Source organism: Podarcis raffonei, chromosome 8 (genome assembly GCF_027172205.1).
Source record: "Podarcis raffonei isolate rPodRaf1 chromosome 8, rPodRaf1.pri, whole genome shotgun sequence".
Classification (NCBI taxonomy): domain Eukaryota; kingdom Metazoa; phylum Chordata; class Lepidosauria; order Squamata; family Lacertidae; genus Podarcis; species Podarcis raffonei.
Genome location: NC_070609.1, coordinates 36,303,313 through 36,323,524, shown reverse-complemented (window position 1 = coordinate 36,323,524; position 20,212 = coordinate 36,303,313). Strand labels below are relative to the sequence as shown.

Here is a 20,212-nt window from a genome sequence, read left to right as displayed (position 1 = left end):
GTGGTCAGGCATGATGGGAATTGTAGTCCCAAAACATCTGGAGGGCTGAGTTTGCCTATGCCTGGCTTAGTAGTTTAAGGCTCCACTGCTGTCATCTTGCCCTAACAATCAACCAAATCCTAGAGGTAAGGTAGTTTCTTTCCAAAGCTGGACTGAATCCGACCAGATTAATATTAGTTGGAAATGGTATCTTGGCATGGCTTGTGTCACCTGTGGCCTTTCTCAGCTTTTCAGCCAGAGTGTGCTGACAGGCCTCATTCTATATGCAGCATCGCTATTTGGGATGCTGGAAGCAATTTGCCTCCTGGGAAGGTAGCCCAGAGCAAAAGTAGCCAAGTCCTGTGATTTGCATTGCCAGGACTGTCAAACGGTTTCCAAGATTCCCCACATTTCTGGAGCGAGCTTAGAAAAACGAAGAGAGAAAAATGGAAGAAAAGGGGCTGGCAAGGCTTGAACTGATTAACTGCTTTGGTTAATCAACTGCAGCTTGAATCTCAAGATTAAAATATTTCCCCTGATTAACAGAGAGCAACGACAACAAGCAGAGCCTCGCAGGAGTCAGGATTACGAAGGGGGCCCATCATTGTTCTGGCTCTCTCTTCTCCTTTTTCCTCCACCAAACGGGATGAAAAAGAACCTTTAAAGAAGGGATATCCTTCCCACTTTATTCAGCACGAGGAAATAGCTCATCTTTCAAGGTGAAACTGCTTATGGCAGTAAGAACCAAGGGCAGCTGTTAAAGCTGACGATGCTCTTGAAATCAATGGAGTGTATCACACACACACACACACACACACACACACACACACACAATGTTTATGAATCTCATAGTACGGAAGAAACTCCATTAAAAACCTCTCTTGCCTCTGTCCCCAGCATATGAATTTGGTCCATATTTCTAACCCATGGGTAGACAAACTAAGGCCTGGGGGCCGGATCTGGCCCTATCACCTTCTAAATCCAGCCTGTGGATGGTCCAGGAATCAGCGTGTTTTTACATGAGTAGAATGTGTCATTTTTATTTAAAATGCAACTCTGGGTTATTTGTGGGGCATAGGAATTTGTTCATTTTTCCCCTTCAAAATATAGTCCAGCCCCCACAAGGTCTGAGGGACAGTGGACTGGCTCCCTGCTGAAAAAGTTTGCTGACCCCTGTAATCTAACCCCTTGTCTGGGTCATATGGGCCTGAGGCATGTGCAACACCAGGTAATAATACATGTATGGTAAGGGAGGGTTCGAAATAGGGGTGTACACAGATATCTTCCTCTCCCCGCATGGCAGCTCGAGTGCAGGAGGAAGTGTAATAATGGTCAACTGCACCAACTGAGACTCCCTTCTTGAAAAGTTCCTTGCATATCGTGAAGGAACTTCTGGGAGGTTTGGTGTACCTAGTTTGCCAAGTACCACCCTGTGCTAATTTTATTACACACAGGAAGGTTTGTTTCACTGGAGATGAGGGGGGCATTATGATATATACCAACTTTCCTCCCCCGCCCCCGAAAAAATTAAATCACTGGATTGTGGAGCCTGGCTCATTTCTCTCTCCCCCTTCCCTGGTGCATGGCATGGAGCATATTGTGTCTGTGTCTCAGAATAGGTAACCATGCAATAAAACCACCGAGACAAAAATAACCATGTGGTGGTGGTGGGGAGCCCCACAACATTTTCGATGAGAATTAACATTAACGTCATTCTCTGGCTTGCTTTTTGATGGCTCCCTGGGGCTGGCCGAGAAGATCTACAGAAACCGTTCCATTCCTCAACCACCAACGGCCTCCTCATGCCACTCCTTCCCCCTGTATCAGAGAAGGACAAGAGCCCTCCTTCTTGAAGGGGTGTGTGTGAGGATTTGTGACAAGCTGCTGGAAAAGCAGAGGCGCCCCCAAGCCAGGGCCAGCGTGGCAGCAGCTGCTGGAGAGCGCAAAAGCATCCAGGGTTGGCTGGAAAGGAGGTCCTGCAAGCCAAGGGGGCGAAAGGAGTCTGCTCTGCTTTCTCCCAGGCAGAGGCCTGGAGGATTTTAAATAGCTGTCTGTGTCCTCAGACACTTTTCCACAAATGCACTTCTGATGCAACAGTTCAGGACGTAAAGAAAAACCCCTCAATTAAGACAATTGTTAAACAAAACACCAACTAAAAAGGCATCAATTTGGATAAACACCCAGAAAGAGCTTGGACCAGGGGGAGGGGGGATTTTTAACATTCACCTTTTAAAAGCCTGAGAGAATAAATGAAAAATTTACCCGTTGCCTAAAATCAAGTAGAACTGAGGCCTATTGAGTCCTCTCCAACACTATTGATGCTATTGAGAAAATCTCCATTTAACCACAAAGCTCACTCCCTGATCTCGGGCCAGTCACTATCTGTAAGCCTAACCTACCTCACAGGGGTGCTGTGAGGATAAAATGGAGCTGGGGGGAGGGAAGAGAGGGGGAAACTAATATCACTTTGGAGTTCCTTCAAAGAAAGACAGGGTATAAATAAAAAAGCAGGATACTGCCCCAAAGCACAAATCCAGCAGATGTTCTTGGATTGTGTGAAAGTTCAAATAGGAGGCAGTCCAGCAACTGTGCTGGTCCCTGATCATTTTAAGGCTTTAAAAGGTAGAAATAAAAAATACTTTTGAACAACAGGAAGCAGAGATAGACAAAGGGGTACCGGAGCAGCACAGCCCAACATCCAACGCCAGCAGGGCTGCAGAATTCTGTGCCAGTTGTGGGCCTGGAAGCCATTTTATTTCCTTCAATGGTTCTACCAGATTACAGATAAAAAGTTTTGCCTCCAGTTTCACTTGTAAAGAAAATAAGTTCCCCAAAGTTGTGAGACTATTACATTTCTCTCTGTTGGTCTGACTAGGACCAGTCCACTGCCCCACCCACATGAAAGGGGTTGATGGGTCAAATGCAAGGCAGGCTTGCACCTGCAGGATTGTACAATGCATCCAGAGTTTGCAGTGCTGCCTCCTTATCTCTTCCCCAACTGTTTCCTCTATTTATTGGTTATGTTCTCTACAAGAATGTGGACTTTAGACAGACACACACACACGCACAGACAGAAGCCAGTTCCCAATCCTGATCAAACGTCCACCTGAGTTCCAGGTGGTCTCAAAGTGAATCCCCATAGGGGATTATGGGGAGAAAAAGCATCAAATGATGCACCAGGTCCTGCTCCTCATGTTGAAGACAGGTTACAGCTTTCCACATGCATTTTGCTAGCACGTAGGATCAAGGCTGTGAGAACGGGTTTGGACTCTGTCCAAGCAGCCAGTCTTTGCTTTGATAAAAGGAGTCGCTTTAAGGTTCCCTGCCAATGGATGAAGAACGACACACCCGACAATAAAGTTTTAACACTTTATTCAAAGGAACAAAGGGATGCCGGCTTTCCTCACATGCACGCTGCTGTTCCTCCGATGTTCGTGCAGAGCATGACAGAGGACTTGCTTTTTTAAAAAAATCCTGGTGAAAGGGTTTATGAAAAAACGAGAGCGGAGATCCCACAGGGAGAAGAGGAAGTGTCTTCAGAAAGTGGGTCAATGGGCCTAATGCTGACACAATGCATGAGTGCATTGTGTCCTTGGGAAGAAAAGCCCTCCAGCTGCACGGAGGCGCTCTGTGAGTCTGCAGCCCTTGGGAGACCCATGGAGCTGATGCCCCAGGGAAGTGGTGCCCAGGCAGCGGTCATGAGCAGGCTACTGCCACAGCATGAAGTTTGCTTTGCCCCTCCTAACCACCAGGAGCAGGGAGATCTGGAAAACCTCCACCGCAGCCGCTGACAAGCGCCCAGCAGAACCACTCTGGTATTTCCTGCACACAGCAGCTCTTTGGCAGGCAAATCACCTGCCACAGCGACCTCCATTCACCTATTCACTAGTGTGGTGAAAAAGAAAATCCATATAGGTCATAACTCTATGAGTTGCTGCCTTCTGAGGCTAGCCAGATCAGAGGCATGATTCGGACTGGGCTCTGCAGCAGTCTCAAGGTTTCATGTTGCTCAGGCGTATGTCCCGCTCATGCTCAAACTGCCGGTGGTCAACCCTCTCCAGAAACGCTTTCCTCTCCAAGTACCTGCAGAGAAGGAGGCAGAGGGTTAGCTCCAGAGACACCAAAACACAAGCCAGTCTGGCCTCCAGTCTGACACCAGGAAATAAACTACGGAAAGACCCTGTTGCTGCTGCCCTTGCAGGGGCTTCACTGCCTCAAGTGCCACCTCGCTTTTGCAGCCCCAGGGAGTCATTGTTGCACAAGGTTCCCCTGGCAGATGGTGGGCACTGGTGCTCCCATGTCGCCAGTAAGTTCTTGCAGCCCGTTCTATGTGCAACTTGTCTTGGGCAACAACTTTGCATATGGATTTAAGAGAGTGGGAAAGATTAAGAATCAGGCAGAGCTAAAGTCCTTCACTTGACTTTCCTTCCCCAACAAAATAACCCAAATTGTCCAACTAATTGCAAGCTATAAATAATTTCCAATAATGACATTGGAGACAAGCATGAATGAAATCAAGTGCATTTTTGTGGAACCTTCAGTTGTCCCTCATCAACCCCTTGCCATAACTCAGTGGGGCAGCACAAGGCCACCTATCTCTCCTCCCGCAAACACCCCAGGGCTCTCACATGGCCTGTCCTACATACTGCCAGGCACACAGATCAAAACCAAAGGGGCATTTCCTGTGGGACTTGCCCTACATAACACCATAATGAGAAGCAGCTGAAGAATCTCTCTCTCTCTCTCTCTCTCTCTCTCTCTCTCTCTCTCTCTTTCTCTCTCTGTGTGTGTGTGTGTGTGTGTGTGTCTAGATCCTCCTCATCTCTTGCAAAACCAGGCCAGGCCAGAACAAGAGTGTTCTGGTTTCACAAACTTGGAGCTCACTGCAGTTACACTGGTGGTGAATGGAGATGAGATGTGTGTGGAGTACACCGGGGTGCCCCAAGTTTTATTGGGATCTATTATTGGTACATTCCTGGGCGATTTGCATTAGATCAGCAAGGGTTTCTAATTCCCAATTTAACTACATATCGGTCTCTCTGTTCCAGTCCTATAAAATATAACTATTTGTTGATGCTGTCCTGGTCTTTGCGTTGTTCCACTGGCCAGTTTCCAGGCTCTGCCTGGTGGACCTTGGACTTCTAGCAAAAACACACAGTCGATACAAGCTTAAAAACTGCCCACCCCTGATGTCACAGGGGCAGGCAGTGCCAGACCAAAGGGACAGCTGGGAATCTGCTCCCTGCTTGAAGTGTTTATCTGAGGCCTCAAGGTTCGTGGAAAGAACCACAAATGTCAAAACCCTGGAAAAGATATACTGCTGCTGCTATGCCTGCCGGAAGATGCTGGCCTCTTACCCATCTTTCCCTCGGTTGTGGATGGCCAGCTCCTCCCCGATGCCCTCCTCTTCTTTGAAGGTCTCCCAGTCTAGCTTGGATTTCTCCAGGGTGCTGAGCTTCTGCTTTTTGGTGCCTATCTTCCCCAGGAGGCTGTTCATGCCACTCGGCCGCTTCACTCTGGTAGAGACAAGAAGGCAGGTTACAAGGGAGGTTCAAGGAAATCCCAGCAAAACAAGGAGGATGAGCCTAGGTGGGGGATGCAGAGCTCCTCCAGAGTCCAGCAACCTGGCAGCTCTTCCCCTTGCAGGTGAAAATTCCTACAGGTGGGCCCAAGCCATCATTGTCTGCAGCAGCTCAGCAGTTTAGGGAATGAGCTGTGGTTCAACTCTCTTTTCTGCCACCAATGCACACACTACCAGTCTTCACAACCTGGTGTCCTCCAGATGTTTTGAACCACACCTCCCATCAGAGCTGCTGGCAGGGGCTGATGGGAGTCATAGCCTAAGACATGAAGAGAGAATCAGGCTGGTGACTTCCCAATATGGGGATATAATACTTGTCTACTTAAAGGGCTGTTGTTAAGGATTATGGGAGAATATATGCAAAACCATCTGAACATGCTAAAGTACACTATAAAATCTTAAGTATTATGGTCACTACTTCTAAGTCCCTTGAAGAGGAAGATGGCTGAAGGCATAGGCATAGCATCTCTTAAGAACCTAACACTTGATGAATGCATCCAGACAATTATATACTGGACTTGTTCAGGTCATGGAGCCTGGAGTCCTCCTCTCAGTTACAGAATTAGGAAACCCCAGTGTACGTCAGAGTACATGTCAGGTCACTGGAGTCTCTAGCCCCGTGCTACCTACAGCTCTGCCCAACCGCAGCTCCCCAGGGTCTTGTCTATTCAGGTTTCTAGGCCCCAAGTGTATGGGAATGTATGATAGGTGAGAGAACCCTTTATCCATGAGTTTGGGAAGGCTTTCTCCTGGCCCTCCTAGGTTGCTACTCTGGTGTCTTATATTGATTGTTTGTGGATTTTTTAACAACATTTTACTATACTCTGCTGTATAGTCTGTTATTTTCAATATGCTGCTCATAGCTTTGGGGACCTTTGAGCCAAAACAGTACATAAATAAAATGTAGCCACAACAACCACCCCACAAACAAGGCTCCCATTTGCCTCCTTTTACAAATGGAGCACAGAGAGAAGAATAATCCATAGAACAAAGAGGCTTCACCATCCAAAAGTCCATCTAGCTCTTGAACCAAAGTGCCTCCCATGGTCCATTCTGATAAAACTATTGCCACATATATGCACTTATGATAACAATGTCAAAAGTCTGCCTGCAGCTAACAAAACTTTTTACTTTTTCCCATCCAACTTTCCACAAGGAAGTGAGTCACGAGGTTATTAAGTGCCCACAGGTGGACAGTCAGCTTGCCTTGCCAACACACAACTTTGGAGTGCCGTGGGAAGGCTTTACAAAAAATGCAGAATGTCTGAACACTGATTATTGGGCCTCCCTTTCCTTTGCTCCGAGCACCACCAAAGCAGAATCCTCCACTGCATCTCAAATGTCACTGGAGTTTCTGAAGCCAGTTCTTTGGACAGCAGAAGTCTCCTAATGAATGAGGCCCAGTCCTGGAAAAGAGTCTAAATCACAGCCATCTGCCCAGTGGGAAATTCTAGCCCTTAAGTAACGAAACAGCATGGCCCTCCAACTCCCAGGGTGTGCAGGAAACGCCACGCGGCCTTAATGGGGCCTCTGCAGATCCGTCACTGCAGACGTGGAAACGGCATTGCAAACTCCCATGAACCCCGTCAGCAGAGTCTCTAGCTTGCAGTTTATTTGCATTCCTGGGATAACTTCCTTTCTGCCAATCAGGGGCCATTCTGAGAAGTCAGAGCGGAAACGACTTGCATTCTAAGCCCGAGGGGAAAGAACCATGGACGGGTAAGGCCAGCATTCAGGATATTTTACTGGAAAACAATGAGTCAGAGGAAAACGTTTTCCAACCCTTTTGTTTTCAAGATTCAGTCCAAATTCAGGGCCTCAAGGTGTACAACAACACACTCTCACTCTTTCTGCACTCCTTGCTGCCTGTGTAGCTAGTGCAAAATTTGAAACACAATCCAGGCTCATGCCTCTGTTCAGTTCAACAGCCAGGCTAAATGCTTGCTTGTAACAAGGGTGGCTAACCTGTGGCCTTTCAGGTGTGGGCAGAGTCAGCCCTAGTCAGATGGCAGGGATGATGATGGGAGAAGGAGTCCAGAAATATATGAAAGGCCATAGGTTAGCCACCCCTAGTTTGTAACGTTTTTAATTTCACCACTTCTCCCAGCTCCTCAGATCAGCACCCCTGGCTCTCCCCATTTTCTTTATTATCCTCCGCACAATCCTGCGTGATTAGGTGTGCTGAGAAAAGGTATGAGAAGCCCGAGGACAGCCAGTCTCCCAGAAAGAGGTCTCTGGCACTTGCGAGATGGGAAACGTGCCCTGCCTGGAAAACAAGCCCAATGAGTGACCTGCCCAAGGTAACACGAGAAGCCCTTTCTCATGAGCAGCCCAGCGACTATCATCAGGATCTCATTCTCATCCTCTGCCAAACAGCTGCCGTTGAAGACCATGGCTAGTCATTGGACTTTCACAGCTGAGATAATAAGTTTAGAACTCAACATCTGAAGGGCCTGGTTGCTGAAAGAGGACACTTTTCTGGTCTAGCATACAGCACAGGGCTCCAGCTTTTACTGAGACTGGCTGGTTCCCGAATCCAAGTCCCTTGTCGTCTCCCTGCACCCCCCCCCAAAAAAGTTCTCAACCAAGCCAGCGTTGCTCTTTTCAAAGTGCACCGCTGTGCTTCAGGGCAAAACGCCTGCCGTTACAGGAGCCATATTTTGTTCCAAGGCACATTTTTCAGAGCCGCTCCAAGCTCCCCTTTTGGCTGGTGCCTGCAGAATTGGTGCTCTGCAGCTGTGCTCCCTCCCAGCCTCCACAAAGCACAGAGCAGCTAAATGAAGGACAGATGCTCCCTGCCTGGCCCCTCCCCCTCCAGGCCTGGCCCAATCAGCTCCCTCCTAACGGCTACGCCTTGCCTGGGTCTGGCGTGGAATCGACACGCAGCATCACAGCAGAAGGGTCTAAATCCCTGGGATTGCAGGGAGAGTGGGGGAGTGTTAATCCAGAGAAAGAGCACTGCTTCCACCAAAAACAGCAGAAAGATGCATCCATGTCTCAAACCACAGGAAATGGCTTCCACAGCTGGCCACTGGCCTGCGCAGCCAAAATAAGATTTGCTCAGGAACAGGGGTGTGCTTCCAGTCATATCCCTTCCAAAGAAGGGCAGCAAATGGGACCAAGCAGCGCCACGCACACAGGAGCAAAGTGCTGGCCCAGAGGTCTAGCATTCAGGCTTTTGGTTGAGACTCCAGGTTTCCACTCCATTTAATGGCATTTCTAGCTGCTAGCAGACAGTGTTTTGAAAGGGCTGCAGTCTTCTCAGCAAGAGGCCTCCTCTTGACGTGAGCTCTCAGGGTGATGCAGCAGGCTAATGGGAACTAAAACACAGCACACAGAGAGCAAAGAAGAAGGTGATTTGTCTGGAAAGCAGCCTACTCAAACTGGCTGTAGGACCTTTGGAGCAGCTGGCCTCTGAAAAGCTGTTAGAGCTCTTGGAGGGACATGCAGAGGAATGAGGCCCCTTCTAGCCTGACAAAGAGTTTTCTAATTGCTATTAAATCTGTAGACGAAATGACATCACCTGGACAGTAACTGATTTCATGGCTCAGAGTGGTTCTGCGCCCCCTGGTGGCTGTGATCCATTAAAAAAAAATCTACCCACACCAAAAACCTGAAGCTTCCAGCTCCATGGGTGCTGAAGAGGACTCTCTTGCAAACAAACAGGGACCACACTTTGATCTCACCACATGCCTTAGTACCAGAAGATAATATTTCAAATGGCTCTAAAATTAAGTCTACAAACATGCAAGATATCCCTGTGACAGAAGGTTTTGGGGCAGTCACCCCCAGAGATGATGGAAGCTGCAGCCCAGCAACATTGCTGGGCCACAGATTCTGCACCTCTTTTCTACTGCCCCCCTGCCACCATGAAAGAAAGCAGCAGTTCAGCAGAATTAACACAGGCATTGAAAGTGGATGTTGACAGCAGGAAATGTGGCCATCTTTTCATGGAGCCAGGCGCAGCCCAGCCCCTGAAGGATACAGTCCCAGCCCAGGCTGTTTCCTGGAGAGCTTTCTGCTCTGAGACAGACGGCAGCATCAGCATATATACAGGGGAAAACAAGAGGCTCCTCCAGCTACAGCAGAAGGCTACGATTACCCCATGACCTCTTTAGTTGATCCAATATAACTCTTGGAGTGGTTCCTGAATTCTCAGCACAAAGCAGGGTGAAGACCAAAAGAAATACATAAACCAAAGCTTCAAGGGAGCTCCTGGAAGCAAAGATGCATGTCTTTACCTCTCAAATGCTAGAAAGGAATGCATCTTGTAACAGGCCACTGATCTGATGCACTGATTCGACTTATGTAAGACTGACCCTTCAATCCAGTCCATGCTTAAGGAAAAGGGAGCTGCCCAACTTGCTTTAAAGTTGAATTTCACCTGCTGCTAATTCACAGCAACCTGGGAGGTGACAAGAGGCCACAGAGGTCACAAACTCAGGGCTGTCATTTTGGAAAACACCAAGATGAGAGTGAGAGACCAAGGCTGCTATTAACAGGAAGGAACTCTATAATAAGCCCAAACAGAAAGGCCAGCCTCTAACAATATTGCTACCGGAGCTATATTCTCATAGCCTCTGCTGTGATTAGCACACTGAATCTGGGTTACAAAAACAGGGAAATCTAGACTGAAAATGGAACCTTTGTTCCCAAAGTGGAGTCACTGTGCGCTGGCTAATGCAGCTTGAATGGTGGGAACAATCAGACCTGCCAGGATTACAGCATGGCGGGGAGAGGGGGCAGGTGGAACTTTCCCAACCCACAACCAAACTCCTTCATCTTAAAACCCAACATCTGAGAACATTTCATTTAACTATTAGCAAGGAATCCTTCACACTGTGTAGCAACAGGTCCACAGTGCAGGTGTGATTCAACTATTACGTAGTAAAAGCAAAGGAATAGGTGCAAGACCTCCATCCTGTGCCTCTGCTTCTGGACTAGCAATGGAACTGAAGAGCTATCAGCTCCATCAAGACCTCTGCCTGGAGTTATGTGCAGGCTTTAGCAGGGCAAGAATTCGGCGCCCAGGTGCCTGCATCCATAAACCAAACATTACATGGCTTTCAGTTGTTATATATGTATTGTTAATATTTGCGTTGCAAAAACCACCCTGGGATCTTAAGTGATGGAAGGGTGGTTTACAAATGGGGTAAATGCTCATTGATAAGGGAGTCCAGTGGCATGCAATTCTCAAATCTGCTCTTTACAGGTTGTTCTAAGTTAAGTTGATTGTTTGAAGTCAACTGGCCTTATTACAGCACAAGCTTAAGCTTCTCTACTCAGAAGTAGAGTTGTGCTTGGAATACAGCCGAAGTCCAGTGATCCCAAAGGGTCTGCTCAGAGTAAAACTTATAACCTTAGGTGTCAAACACTGTCTTCAGTCTTGGGGCCAATGCATAACTTTATAACACTTATTTTACAACTGTTTTATGGTTGAGAATGTTTATACTGAATGGCATATCATGGTATTAAATAAATTATTACATTTCTGCTTCAACCAGCAAATGACATTGCTTTAATGCCATGGCCACTTTATTGGGGGGGGCATCCCATCTTGCCTATCATCCAGCCTGAAGGAGAGTTCTGCAGAATTCAAAAGTTTGTTCAACATTCTATCATTTAAAATATTTTTATATCATCCTTCATCCCTGCAGCTATCATGGTTGATATACAGAGGGCATGGCCAACTAATCATACCTAAACAAAATACAGCAACGCACACAAACCCAGAACAATGAGCGTGATTTTGAGTGATTTGGATTGGTTCTAATAAAATTGTCCTACTGTGGATTTTATAATCCCCACTACCACAATGGAATAATATGGCTATTTATGCTTTTTGTATGTCTGGTTCTACCATCACAACTTCTTGCCAAGTACTCTCACCCCATTTGTACGGTTACTGTTTATTAAGACCAGGAAGCACTTTCTGCAACGGCCTCAAATTGTCAAGCTTGCAACTTTAGCTTGAAAGACAGAATACAAGAGAGAAGGGCAGAAACAATACACTTCAGCTCAAGAGGGAAGTAGCCAGAATATTGTGTGCAGCCATAGAACCTCTTCAGGGGCCACTTGTCCTCTCAAGGAGAATGGCAGCAGACCTCAGGTTCCTTCATGGATGAGAGCTCACTGTGACTTGTGTGTGAAACCTCCTTCCTCCCTGGCAAGAATGCTCTAGTTCAGGGCTTCCCAAACTTGGGTCTCCAGCTGTTTTTAGACTCTCATCACCCCTAGCTAGCAGGACCAGTAGTCAGGGATGATGAGAATTGTAGTCCCAAAACAGCTACAGACCCAACTTTGGGAAACCCTGCGTAGATCATTCATTTACTTCCCCCGAGGGTGACTGGAGCAAGGAAAAGTCACACAAGTAGAATCCAACAAGCAACTCATTGATGAGTACAGTGGTCCCAAGATCCTGCCGACACCAAAGATGCAAGCATTACAATCTCCCAGCAGAATTCTAATGTCCACAGAAGCTTTGGAACTGTAGGACCAGGCAGCCAGGGCTTACCCAGAAACAGTAGGCGAGGATGCTGGGACGACAGTCTTCTGCTCTTGCTGCTTCAGAAAGAACCGGGCTTCTTCAGACGTAGCATCAACTTCCTTTGTGACCCTGCCAGAAGGAGAGGGAAGAATACCAAAGCCATATGTTAAAGCTGGAACACGTGTGCAGAGCAGAAACTATAGAGGCAGCTGGTGGCCATAAAGTTGTGAGAGGCGGTGTGGTGTTGCACACAATGACTACAGAGACCTGGGTTCAAGTTCTTGGTATGCCATGAAGTTCAATGGGTGACTCTTCTCAGCAGCTCTGCTATGAAGATACACAGCCGTCTTAAAACATTTCTTCTCAGCTAAGCAACAGACAACCACCAAGCATCAGACTTCTAGAGGCATAGTGGGAAAGACCCTAGGAATGAAAGAATTATCCTGCTGAATAAGACAAAAGGCCTAGCACTTTCTTTTCAATAGTGGCAAGTCAGATGCCTCGAGGAGCTAATCTTTCCCACAAGGAGAGCATGACTGTGGTATCCACCCAGTTCATCCACAGCATCTGGTTACCGGCCAGTGAACATACCAACGTTAGCTGTCACAGCTAACAGACTAATTCATATACAGCTTTTTCATATTAATTCCAAAAGCTGTTCATAAATTTAATTCCTACCAAGAAAATGTCCAGGAAATAAATACAAGCCAAATAATCCATCCTCAGATATGCTATCTAACCCATTTTTATGCAGTCATTTTTTCCTTCATCCATGACAGTGTAGTTTCTTCAGTTCAAAATCTATTGCTTTGGCATCCTCAACAGACACCATTTTCAAAAAGTTTGGAGGAGAATCTACAATATCCCTAGAACGATGGTTTTTGTGGCGTTGCTGAAGTGATCATCTACTTAGGAAGTTCTGTTCAACATTTAACCGAAATCTACCTTCCTGTTATTTAAACCTGTTACTTCCTGGAGTATCCTCAGTGGACCTGGCGAACAATGATTCCCTTCCTTCCTAAACACATGAAGTGTCAACATACTCCCTCTTCATTAGGGTAAACATGAACAGTTCCTTCAAGTTTCTTCCAAATATAATGTGCTTTCAAGGTATCTTATCTTCTTCGGAATATTCTTCAGTCTGTCAATATCTTTCTTGAATTACAGGCTCAGGTAATCTATGCGTAATGCAAGTCTCATCAGTAACAATACTACTTGCCAAGCCCTGGAATAATGTGTCTTAAGAAAACTGAGAAGCCATTTGCCCTTTAAACCATACCATCAGGCTACTGGTTCATACTGAACTGGCTATTTACTAAAGCCTCCCCCAAGTACTCCCCATCTAGCCAACCCCTCCATAGGTAACCAATGTGCAATAAGGATCCCAGCAAAACACTACAAGCAATACCAAGTCCTGGCTGCTCATTTATAAGGTCACTGACAATTAAATGGCATCTGTTTCCAGTTCCAATTTATTACATTTACTGTGTCTAAGGGAGTAATTGTTACACAAATATAAATTAAGATCGGTTGGGAGCTGTGTTTATTCTTTTTGGGACTGATGACAGAGGTCTTGGAGAATAGCCAAGGTTTGGATAAAAATCCAATCGGAACTCGTACACTAAGAATTACAGGTTGCATTAGGTTTTTGATTGTTCATAAATGGAATATGTAGTAACTATAGGGTATATTTGCAGAGTTCTGGCTTGCAACAGGAGGAACACTCTTATTTATAAACTGCAACTTGGCAGCATCCCTGATAGGAGTCCAACCCGGAAAGATTTTTTCCCATGGAATCAGGACAGAACATATAAACTAGATTACATGCAGGTCCTGCTATTGGAACACATGTTATTCAAAATCTCAGTTAACCTGGCTGGTTCAGATATCTAGACAGTGGGAGTTTGCTCAGTTGCATACTTGTTTGTGTTTTGCTGGTCATGGGCAGCCATTTTGGGCAGAAAACACAGAGAGGGAGAGATCAGACTAATCAGTTTTTCCTTTGTTTGGCTTTTGCAGATTGGCAGCAGCTGCTTCAGGCACAAACCATGGGGGGAGGAAGGGCAAGAGAGAACAGATAAATCACACATTAGAAATGTTTCCATAGGAAGTAATGGAAATCATCAGCTTCTTAGGCAAATGCTCGCTTAAGGAACAATTTCCTATGAACCTATTGCGTTCAGAAAGCGGGACCTGTGTGTACCCTGTCATATGGTTATTTTATGTCTGTATGGTGCAGTGCCTCTGAATATCACATGCTAAGAAGAAACATTAGAGGAGACCTACTGCCTTTAAAACCAGCTTTTTCCCTTCCACAAGGCATTTGGCTGGCCACTGTGGGAAGCAGAATGCTGGACTGGATGAGCCATGGTTTGATCCAGAAAACTCTTCTGCTCACCTCCTTTCTCTAATGAGATACGAAAGTCTCTGGCATTTTCCAGGCAGGCTTAAGCAAAGCGTGAGGTACTTTGGAACCTCCATAATTTCTCATGTCAGAGCAGACATCTAGAATATTGGCTGTTGATGAGACTGTCTCATTACTTTCAGATTTTCTTTCTGGTCATTAATTACAGTCGAGGGTCTGATAGATTAATTCCTAAGCAAAAGAACTGGTTCAATTACTGCACACTCTTTCAATTTACATCAGTGCAGGGGCTTATAACACATTTAGTGCTATCTGTGTCAGGATGAGAAATTATTGTTCGCTTTTGCTGAGAAGAGTTTTCTCTTTAGATCTTTCAGTGGTTAATGTGGGGAGGGGGGGTGTCTAGACCACTTTTATATCAATGCAGGAAAAAGTCCAGACAAGCAATGGGAATTTTGAAGCTACACAGCATGAAACAGAAGCAAGGTTCTCTTGTTGTGCAGCAGCTCCTCTTGACAAGGCAGAGTTAATTTTTATCCAGTTCCTGGCCCTGGGTCAATGTTATATTACTAGATAATTGTTGTGGGCCTGAATATATGAAGACTTGTCTCCTCTTATATGAACCTGCCAACCTTATATGAACCTGCCAACCTGTTTGTCCATGGGTAGGCAAACTAAGGCCTGGGGGCCGGATCCGGCCCAATCGCCTTCTAAATCCGGCTAGCGGACGGTCCAGGAATCAGCGTGTTTTTACAAGAGTAGAATGTAACCTTTTATTTAAAATGCATCTCTGGGTTATTTGTGGGGCCTGCCTGGTATTTTTACATGAGTAGAATGTGTGCTTTTATTTAAAATGCATCTCTGGGTTATTTGTGGGGCATAGGAATTCATTCATTATTTTTTTCTTTTCAAAATATAGTCCGGCCCCCTACAAGGTCTGAGGGACAGTGGACTGCCCCACTGCTGAAAAAGTTTGGTTTAGAAATACAACCCAGGGTCACTTCTAACACACAATATCTGCATACAGGGGTCAAGAGCTTTTTGCCACTGCTGTCCCTACTGTGATATTCTCTGCCCCCTCAGCCTTTCATAACCCACTGGAGACAGCACTGTTCAGCCTTGTGTTTGGAGGATGTCTAGTGGTCCTGTCTTATCCACCCATTATGTTGCTGTTTTGATGCCATTTAATATTTTTTTTTTAGTTTTTCTGTTCTATTGAAACCTAAATCTTCATGTGAATGTTGCTACGATGCTTTGGGGACCCTATAATGAGACAGAAAGTAAGGATATGTATATTTTAATAAAATACTGTTAATATTTTTAGACACAGTTGAGGCAAACAGTTAAATGCAATTGCTCAAAAAGGACCAGGGAAATGGCTCATTGTGGCTAGAAAGGCAAGAGGCCAAACTCACCTCACCTCTTCACCTGCAAAGTCAAATACTTTGGTGATGGCAACTTTGCTCTTCTCAGATCCCTCCACCACCTCCTGAGGTTTGCATGAATTCTTCTCTTCAGCTGGCTAACCAAAACATTATGAGAAACCACATTTGTCAAACGTCAGAGCCAGCCCAAATTCTCTTTCAAGTTCATTAAAGTTCAGATGTTCTAGATTTGCAATGCCATGCCCAATACCAACAGTAGTTTATCTGCCATCAGCTTCCACTTCCTTTCAAACTTCACTCCCATCTAATTTGGATTTTCGAATGACAATTCACTTCTCTGGTAATTCAAGCATGAAAACAAGTGTGATCCCCACGTTTTGCAGCTCAACTGTCAGGTGTGGAGAGTCCTCATCTCCCTTCAGTAGCTTCACAGATAAGAATTAACAAGCAGTGGATAGATTTATAGTCCTTTTATTATAGCATCATGTTGTAAGCACAAATACACAGCTCTCCGCAAGGAGGGCAGTTAGCTAGTCTAATCCTCCTCCTGACTTCTGGAGCATTTTAGGCGCCAACGGAAAATTACTCCTTTGCTCTCTGATACGTTCGGACCTCCAAATCTGTGGTGAGGGGGTCCCCCTCACACACTCTCAAGTGACGTGTCAACTAGCTTCCCCCTCCCTTCTAGTTCTGTCGTCATTATCTCGTAACTGGGTAACTCCTCCCTAAGCTGTTCAGCTGTCTCTCTCTCTCTCTCTGCTTATGAACATGCTGTGGACGAGGGCAATTCTTCCCCCTCTAGCTCTCCATTGGAGAGAAGCTGGTCTGCCATAGAATGCATTCCCCAGTCCTCGTCTTCAGGCCATTCTCTGACATCAACAAATCTCATGCCTAGATGTTATGGGTTCAACTACTTCCTGCTTAAAGTCATGAAAAAGAACAAATTGCCTCTTCAACCCAAGATCTCAAACCTCAAATGAACTATCATTTGAAACTTTTAAAGACCTGATTGATATAATGCCATTCATGCAAGGGCACTCTGAAGATTTTTCCAAGTTGCAAATAATGGCATTCATGGCTCCACTTGTACATTTCTTTCCAGGCAAAACTGGTGTTAACTACCTTAACTACCTTCCTCCATCTCTCTCTCCTCCCATTTCTCACTGTAATCTCTATACGTACAGTGGTACCTCAGTTTAAGAACAGCCCTGTTTACGAACTATTCGCTTTACGAACTCTGCAAAACCAGATGTAGTGTCCTGGTTTGCGAACTTTACCTCAGCCTAAGAACGGAATCTGAATGGTGGAAGGGCACCGGCGGTGGGAGGCCTCATTAGGGAAAGCGCGCCTCGGTTTAAGAATGGTTTCGGTTTAAGAATGGACATCCAGAATGGATTAAGTTCATAAACCGAGATGCCACTGTAACATCATCAATCTGATCTACTTTCTTGGAACAGCAAACCAGGATAGTCAGAAAGAATCAACAACAAACACCCCTGAATGGACATTTGTGTGGAATCTCCCTTGTTCTGGACGTCTTTGATTAGTGATCAGTTGGAAACCCAAGTATCTTGCAGACATTAATTATCAAAGGCAATATACTACCCCTATTGTGCCCTCTCCAAACAGCAATGCCTGAATGACATATGCCCTCTCACCTTGTCTTTCTGTGTGCAGCCAGACGCCTGAACTGCAGGAGGTGCTTTTGGTTTCTGGCCCACATCGCTGAGGAAACTGGCCCACAAAGCATCCTCTTTTTGTCTTTTATCACTTTCTTTCATATGTGGATTGCTTTCTGCAAACTCGCCATCCTCACTGTCGCTTTCATCATCCTTTGATGCCTCTCCTCCACCTGGTTCTAAGAAGAGGCCACATCCTTTGTTCCTTTTCCTAAGAATGAATGTCACCAAACCATACTCACATTAGCAAATGCTTTACATCCACTGCCTACATTATACTTTTGCGGTAGTGATCTTTCAAAAAGCCCAGTAGTTGCAATGTGGAATCATGAGTTAAGACTGAAAGCTTGATAAATGACAGTATGTCAGTATCCCATGCACCACTGCAACCCCTACATTGAAAGAAAACAAGAATGGAGACAAGAATGTGAAAAACTCAGTCAAGGTATAATTAGCCATTTTAATGGCTACTATCTCAGATAATGAAGAAAACCTAGGCAGATATGAAAGAGAAAACTGGGGGAATTCTCAGCCAGCTCCTTGCTGAACCGGCTGAGAACTGTTGCTGAGCTGGCTGTGTTACTGATAGTTTCCCTCTTCCACTGTCATCACTCTCTAAGGATCCACTTATTCTGAAGGCATGATTCTTGACCTGAGCTATTTCTTCATAAGCAGAACCAAATATGTACATTCCTAGAGCCAGCCACAGGGTTCTTAATCTGCTCACTCACTTCCATTGACATCAAATGAAGCTGGTGCCTACCGACATGTGATCTCCTTGGAATTCTTCTTGCATTTTTCCCTGTGTGATGGCTTCTCCTCCTCCTCCTCTTCCTTAACCAATTCATTTACATCATCTTCACTGTATTCTTCACCTGTTATCAACACAGCTTTAGTTATCAAAACTAATCATTTCAACAGATTTTGTGCCTGCAGCAATAGTTAGGCTGGGATTGCATGTTATATGGGGAAGGGGTCCTATGGGATTGCAGTTGGGCAGTATTCTGCACTACAGTGGTCTTTCTGGGCCACCCAACTCTTATCATTCAATATTCCACTCCTGCCCATGGTCTTGCATTCCTTTATGTCAACTTCAAAAAGAAACCAGTCCTTATTATCTTAATGTAAAATCCTAGATATTCTTTTTCTAAATTAAAATTAGAGGTACACCACACTCTTACACATCAAAAGGTTTATGTCTCACCCTTAGAGAAGCTACTGCCTGCATTTTTGTTGAGTGTGTTTGATTGGAATAAATCAAGTCCAGAGTAGGACTTCTAAGGCTTCGAATCAAACATGATCAAAATGATTGTGATATTATTATTTATATTTATTAGCTGTCTTTTCAGAAAAACTAAACTCAAAGCAACCTAACAAAAATGAACTTCAAAAACATTTTTGTTATTAGCTTTATAGTGCGATGTCACTTTAATACTGTTACTAAAATAAAGGTAACTTTTTTTTTAAATGGTGAAAGCTCCCTGCAAGGAGAAAAACAGCACATCAGCAAGAAACACTTCTGTGGTCCTAGCTTTCTATTTACAAAGGGTTTTTCTCACTGGAAAACCAGTGTGGTGGTTAGTGTTGTACTAGCGAAAGCACATCAGAATGCAAGTAGATAAATAGGTATCGCTCCAGCGGGAAGGTAAATGGCGTTTCCGTGAGCTGCTCTGGTTCGCCAGAAGCGGCTTAGTCATGCTGGCCACATGACCCGCAAGCTGTACACCGGCTCCCTCGGCCAGTAAAGCGAGATGAGTGCCGCAACCCCAGAGTCGGTCGCGACTGGACCTAATGGTCAGGGGTCCCTTTACCTTTTAGGACCTGATAGATCAGGATTCAAATCCTCGCTTAACCATGAGGCTCACAAGTGGCGACCTTGTGTCAGTCACTGACTCTCAGGCTAAACTACTTTGCAGGGTTGTTGTGGGGATTAAATGAGGAGGGAGAAAATATCACCACCCTGAGCTCCTTGGAGAACAAGGTGGGATATGAAGGCAATAAAATAATAACAACAAATAAAAATAAAATAAAAACGACAACAATAAGAGAGCACTGAAACGTTGATTTCTCTCCTCCATTTGTAGCCTGAAGTGGTTCAGCCCATTCCACCCCCTTCAAACTCCGTCCACCTCATTCAACAGCTCAACTTGCTGAGCCGGGACTGCTGTCACGTGATGAACACAACGTGTAGCCCGGATGTAAGAGGCGTTCTGCACGTAGGAACCCCACTCCGAAGCCCTCCCAGGCATTCTCTTTTTGGGGGGAGGGACCGAGCACCCGGACCCGGTCCTCTCCTGAGCGCGGGGACCGGACCACCCACCTGAGGGTAGGTAATCTTCATCCTCCTCCGACGAATATTCCTCCGAGTCCGACATGGCTCTTCGGCGAAGCTCAAGCGCTACCTCAGTAAAGGGCAGGAAGTACTTCTGCCACCATAGAGCACATCCGGTTTCCTGAGCAAGAGTGCCTCACTATATGAACGCTAGAGATAAAGAAGGCTAGAGTGACACAACGCTTAGATATATATTTTTTAATCGCGGCTTGTGAAAAAGTTGAGGCTCCCTAAAAGGCTGTGGGTGAAGTGCGATCGTACTGTTGCCAGTGGGTGACGATGACAGGGCCCTTCCCTCGGCCTTGCTGCGCTATTAAATCCCATGGAGAAGAAGAAAAGGACGCAGCGAGTGGTCATGGCTCTATACTTATTTTTAATAAACTCAGTAATCCACGACGGGAGCT

General features: G+C 45.6%; 1 protein-coding gene across 1 annotated transcript; it reads right to left on the bottom strand.

Moving 5' to 3' along the window:
• Positions 1-3,334: 3,334 nt before the first annotated feature.
• Positions 3,335-19,911, bottom strand: CFDP1 (craniofacial development protein 1). Its single transcript, XM_053399248.1, has 7 exons — positions 19,797-19,911; positions 18,240-18,351; positions 17,456-17,687; positions 15,828-15,934; positions 12,075-12,176; positions 5,337-5,495; positions 3,335-4,062 (listed from the first exon to the last, which is right to left on the bottom strand). The coding sequence occupies exons 1-7, from the start codon at positions 19,849-19,851 to the stop codon at positions 3,972-3,974; spliced, it is 858 nt and encodes a 285-aa protein (XP_053255223.1). The 5' UTR covers positions 19,852-19,911; the 3' UTR covers positions 3,335-3,971.
• Between the last annotated feature and the right edge of the window lie 301 nt (positions 19,912-20,212).

What these genes read in the sequence shown, in the direction of transcription:
- CFDP1 (XM_053399248.1), bottom strand. Translation starts at nt 19,851, where the DNA reads ATGTCGGACTCGGAGGAATATTCGTCGGAGGAGGATGAAGATTACCTA. An exon ending in TCCAAGGAGATCACATGTCG is followed by an intron (nt 17,688 to 18,239) that starts GTAGGCACCAGC and finishes ATTCATTCTTAG; the next exon opens with GAAAAGGAACAAAGGATGTG. An exon ending in TTTGCAGGTGAAGAGGTGAG is followed by an intron (nt 12,177 to 15,827) that starts GTGAGTTTGGCC and finishes TCCTTCTGGCAG; the next exon opens with GGTCACAAAGGAAGTTGATG.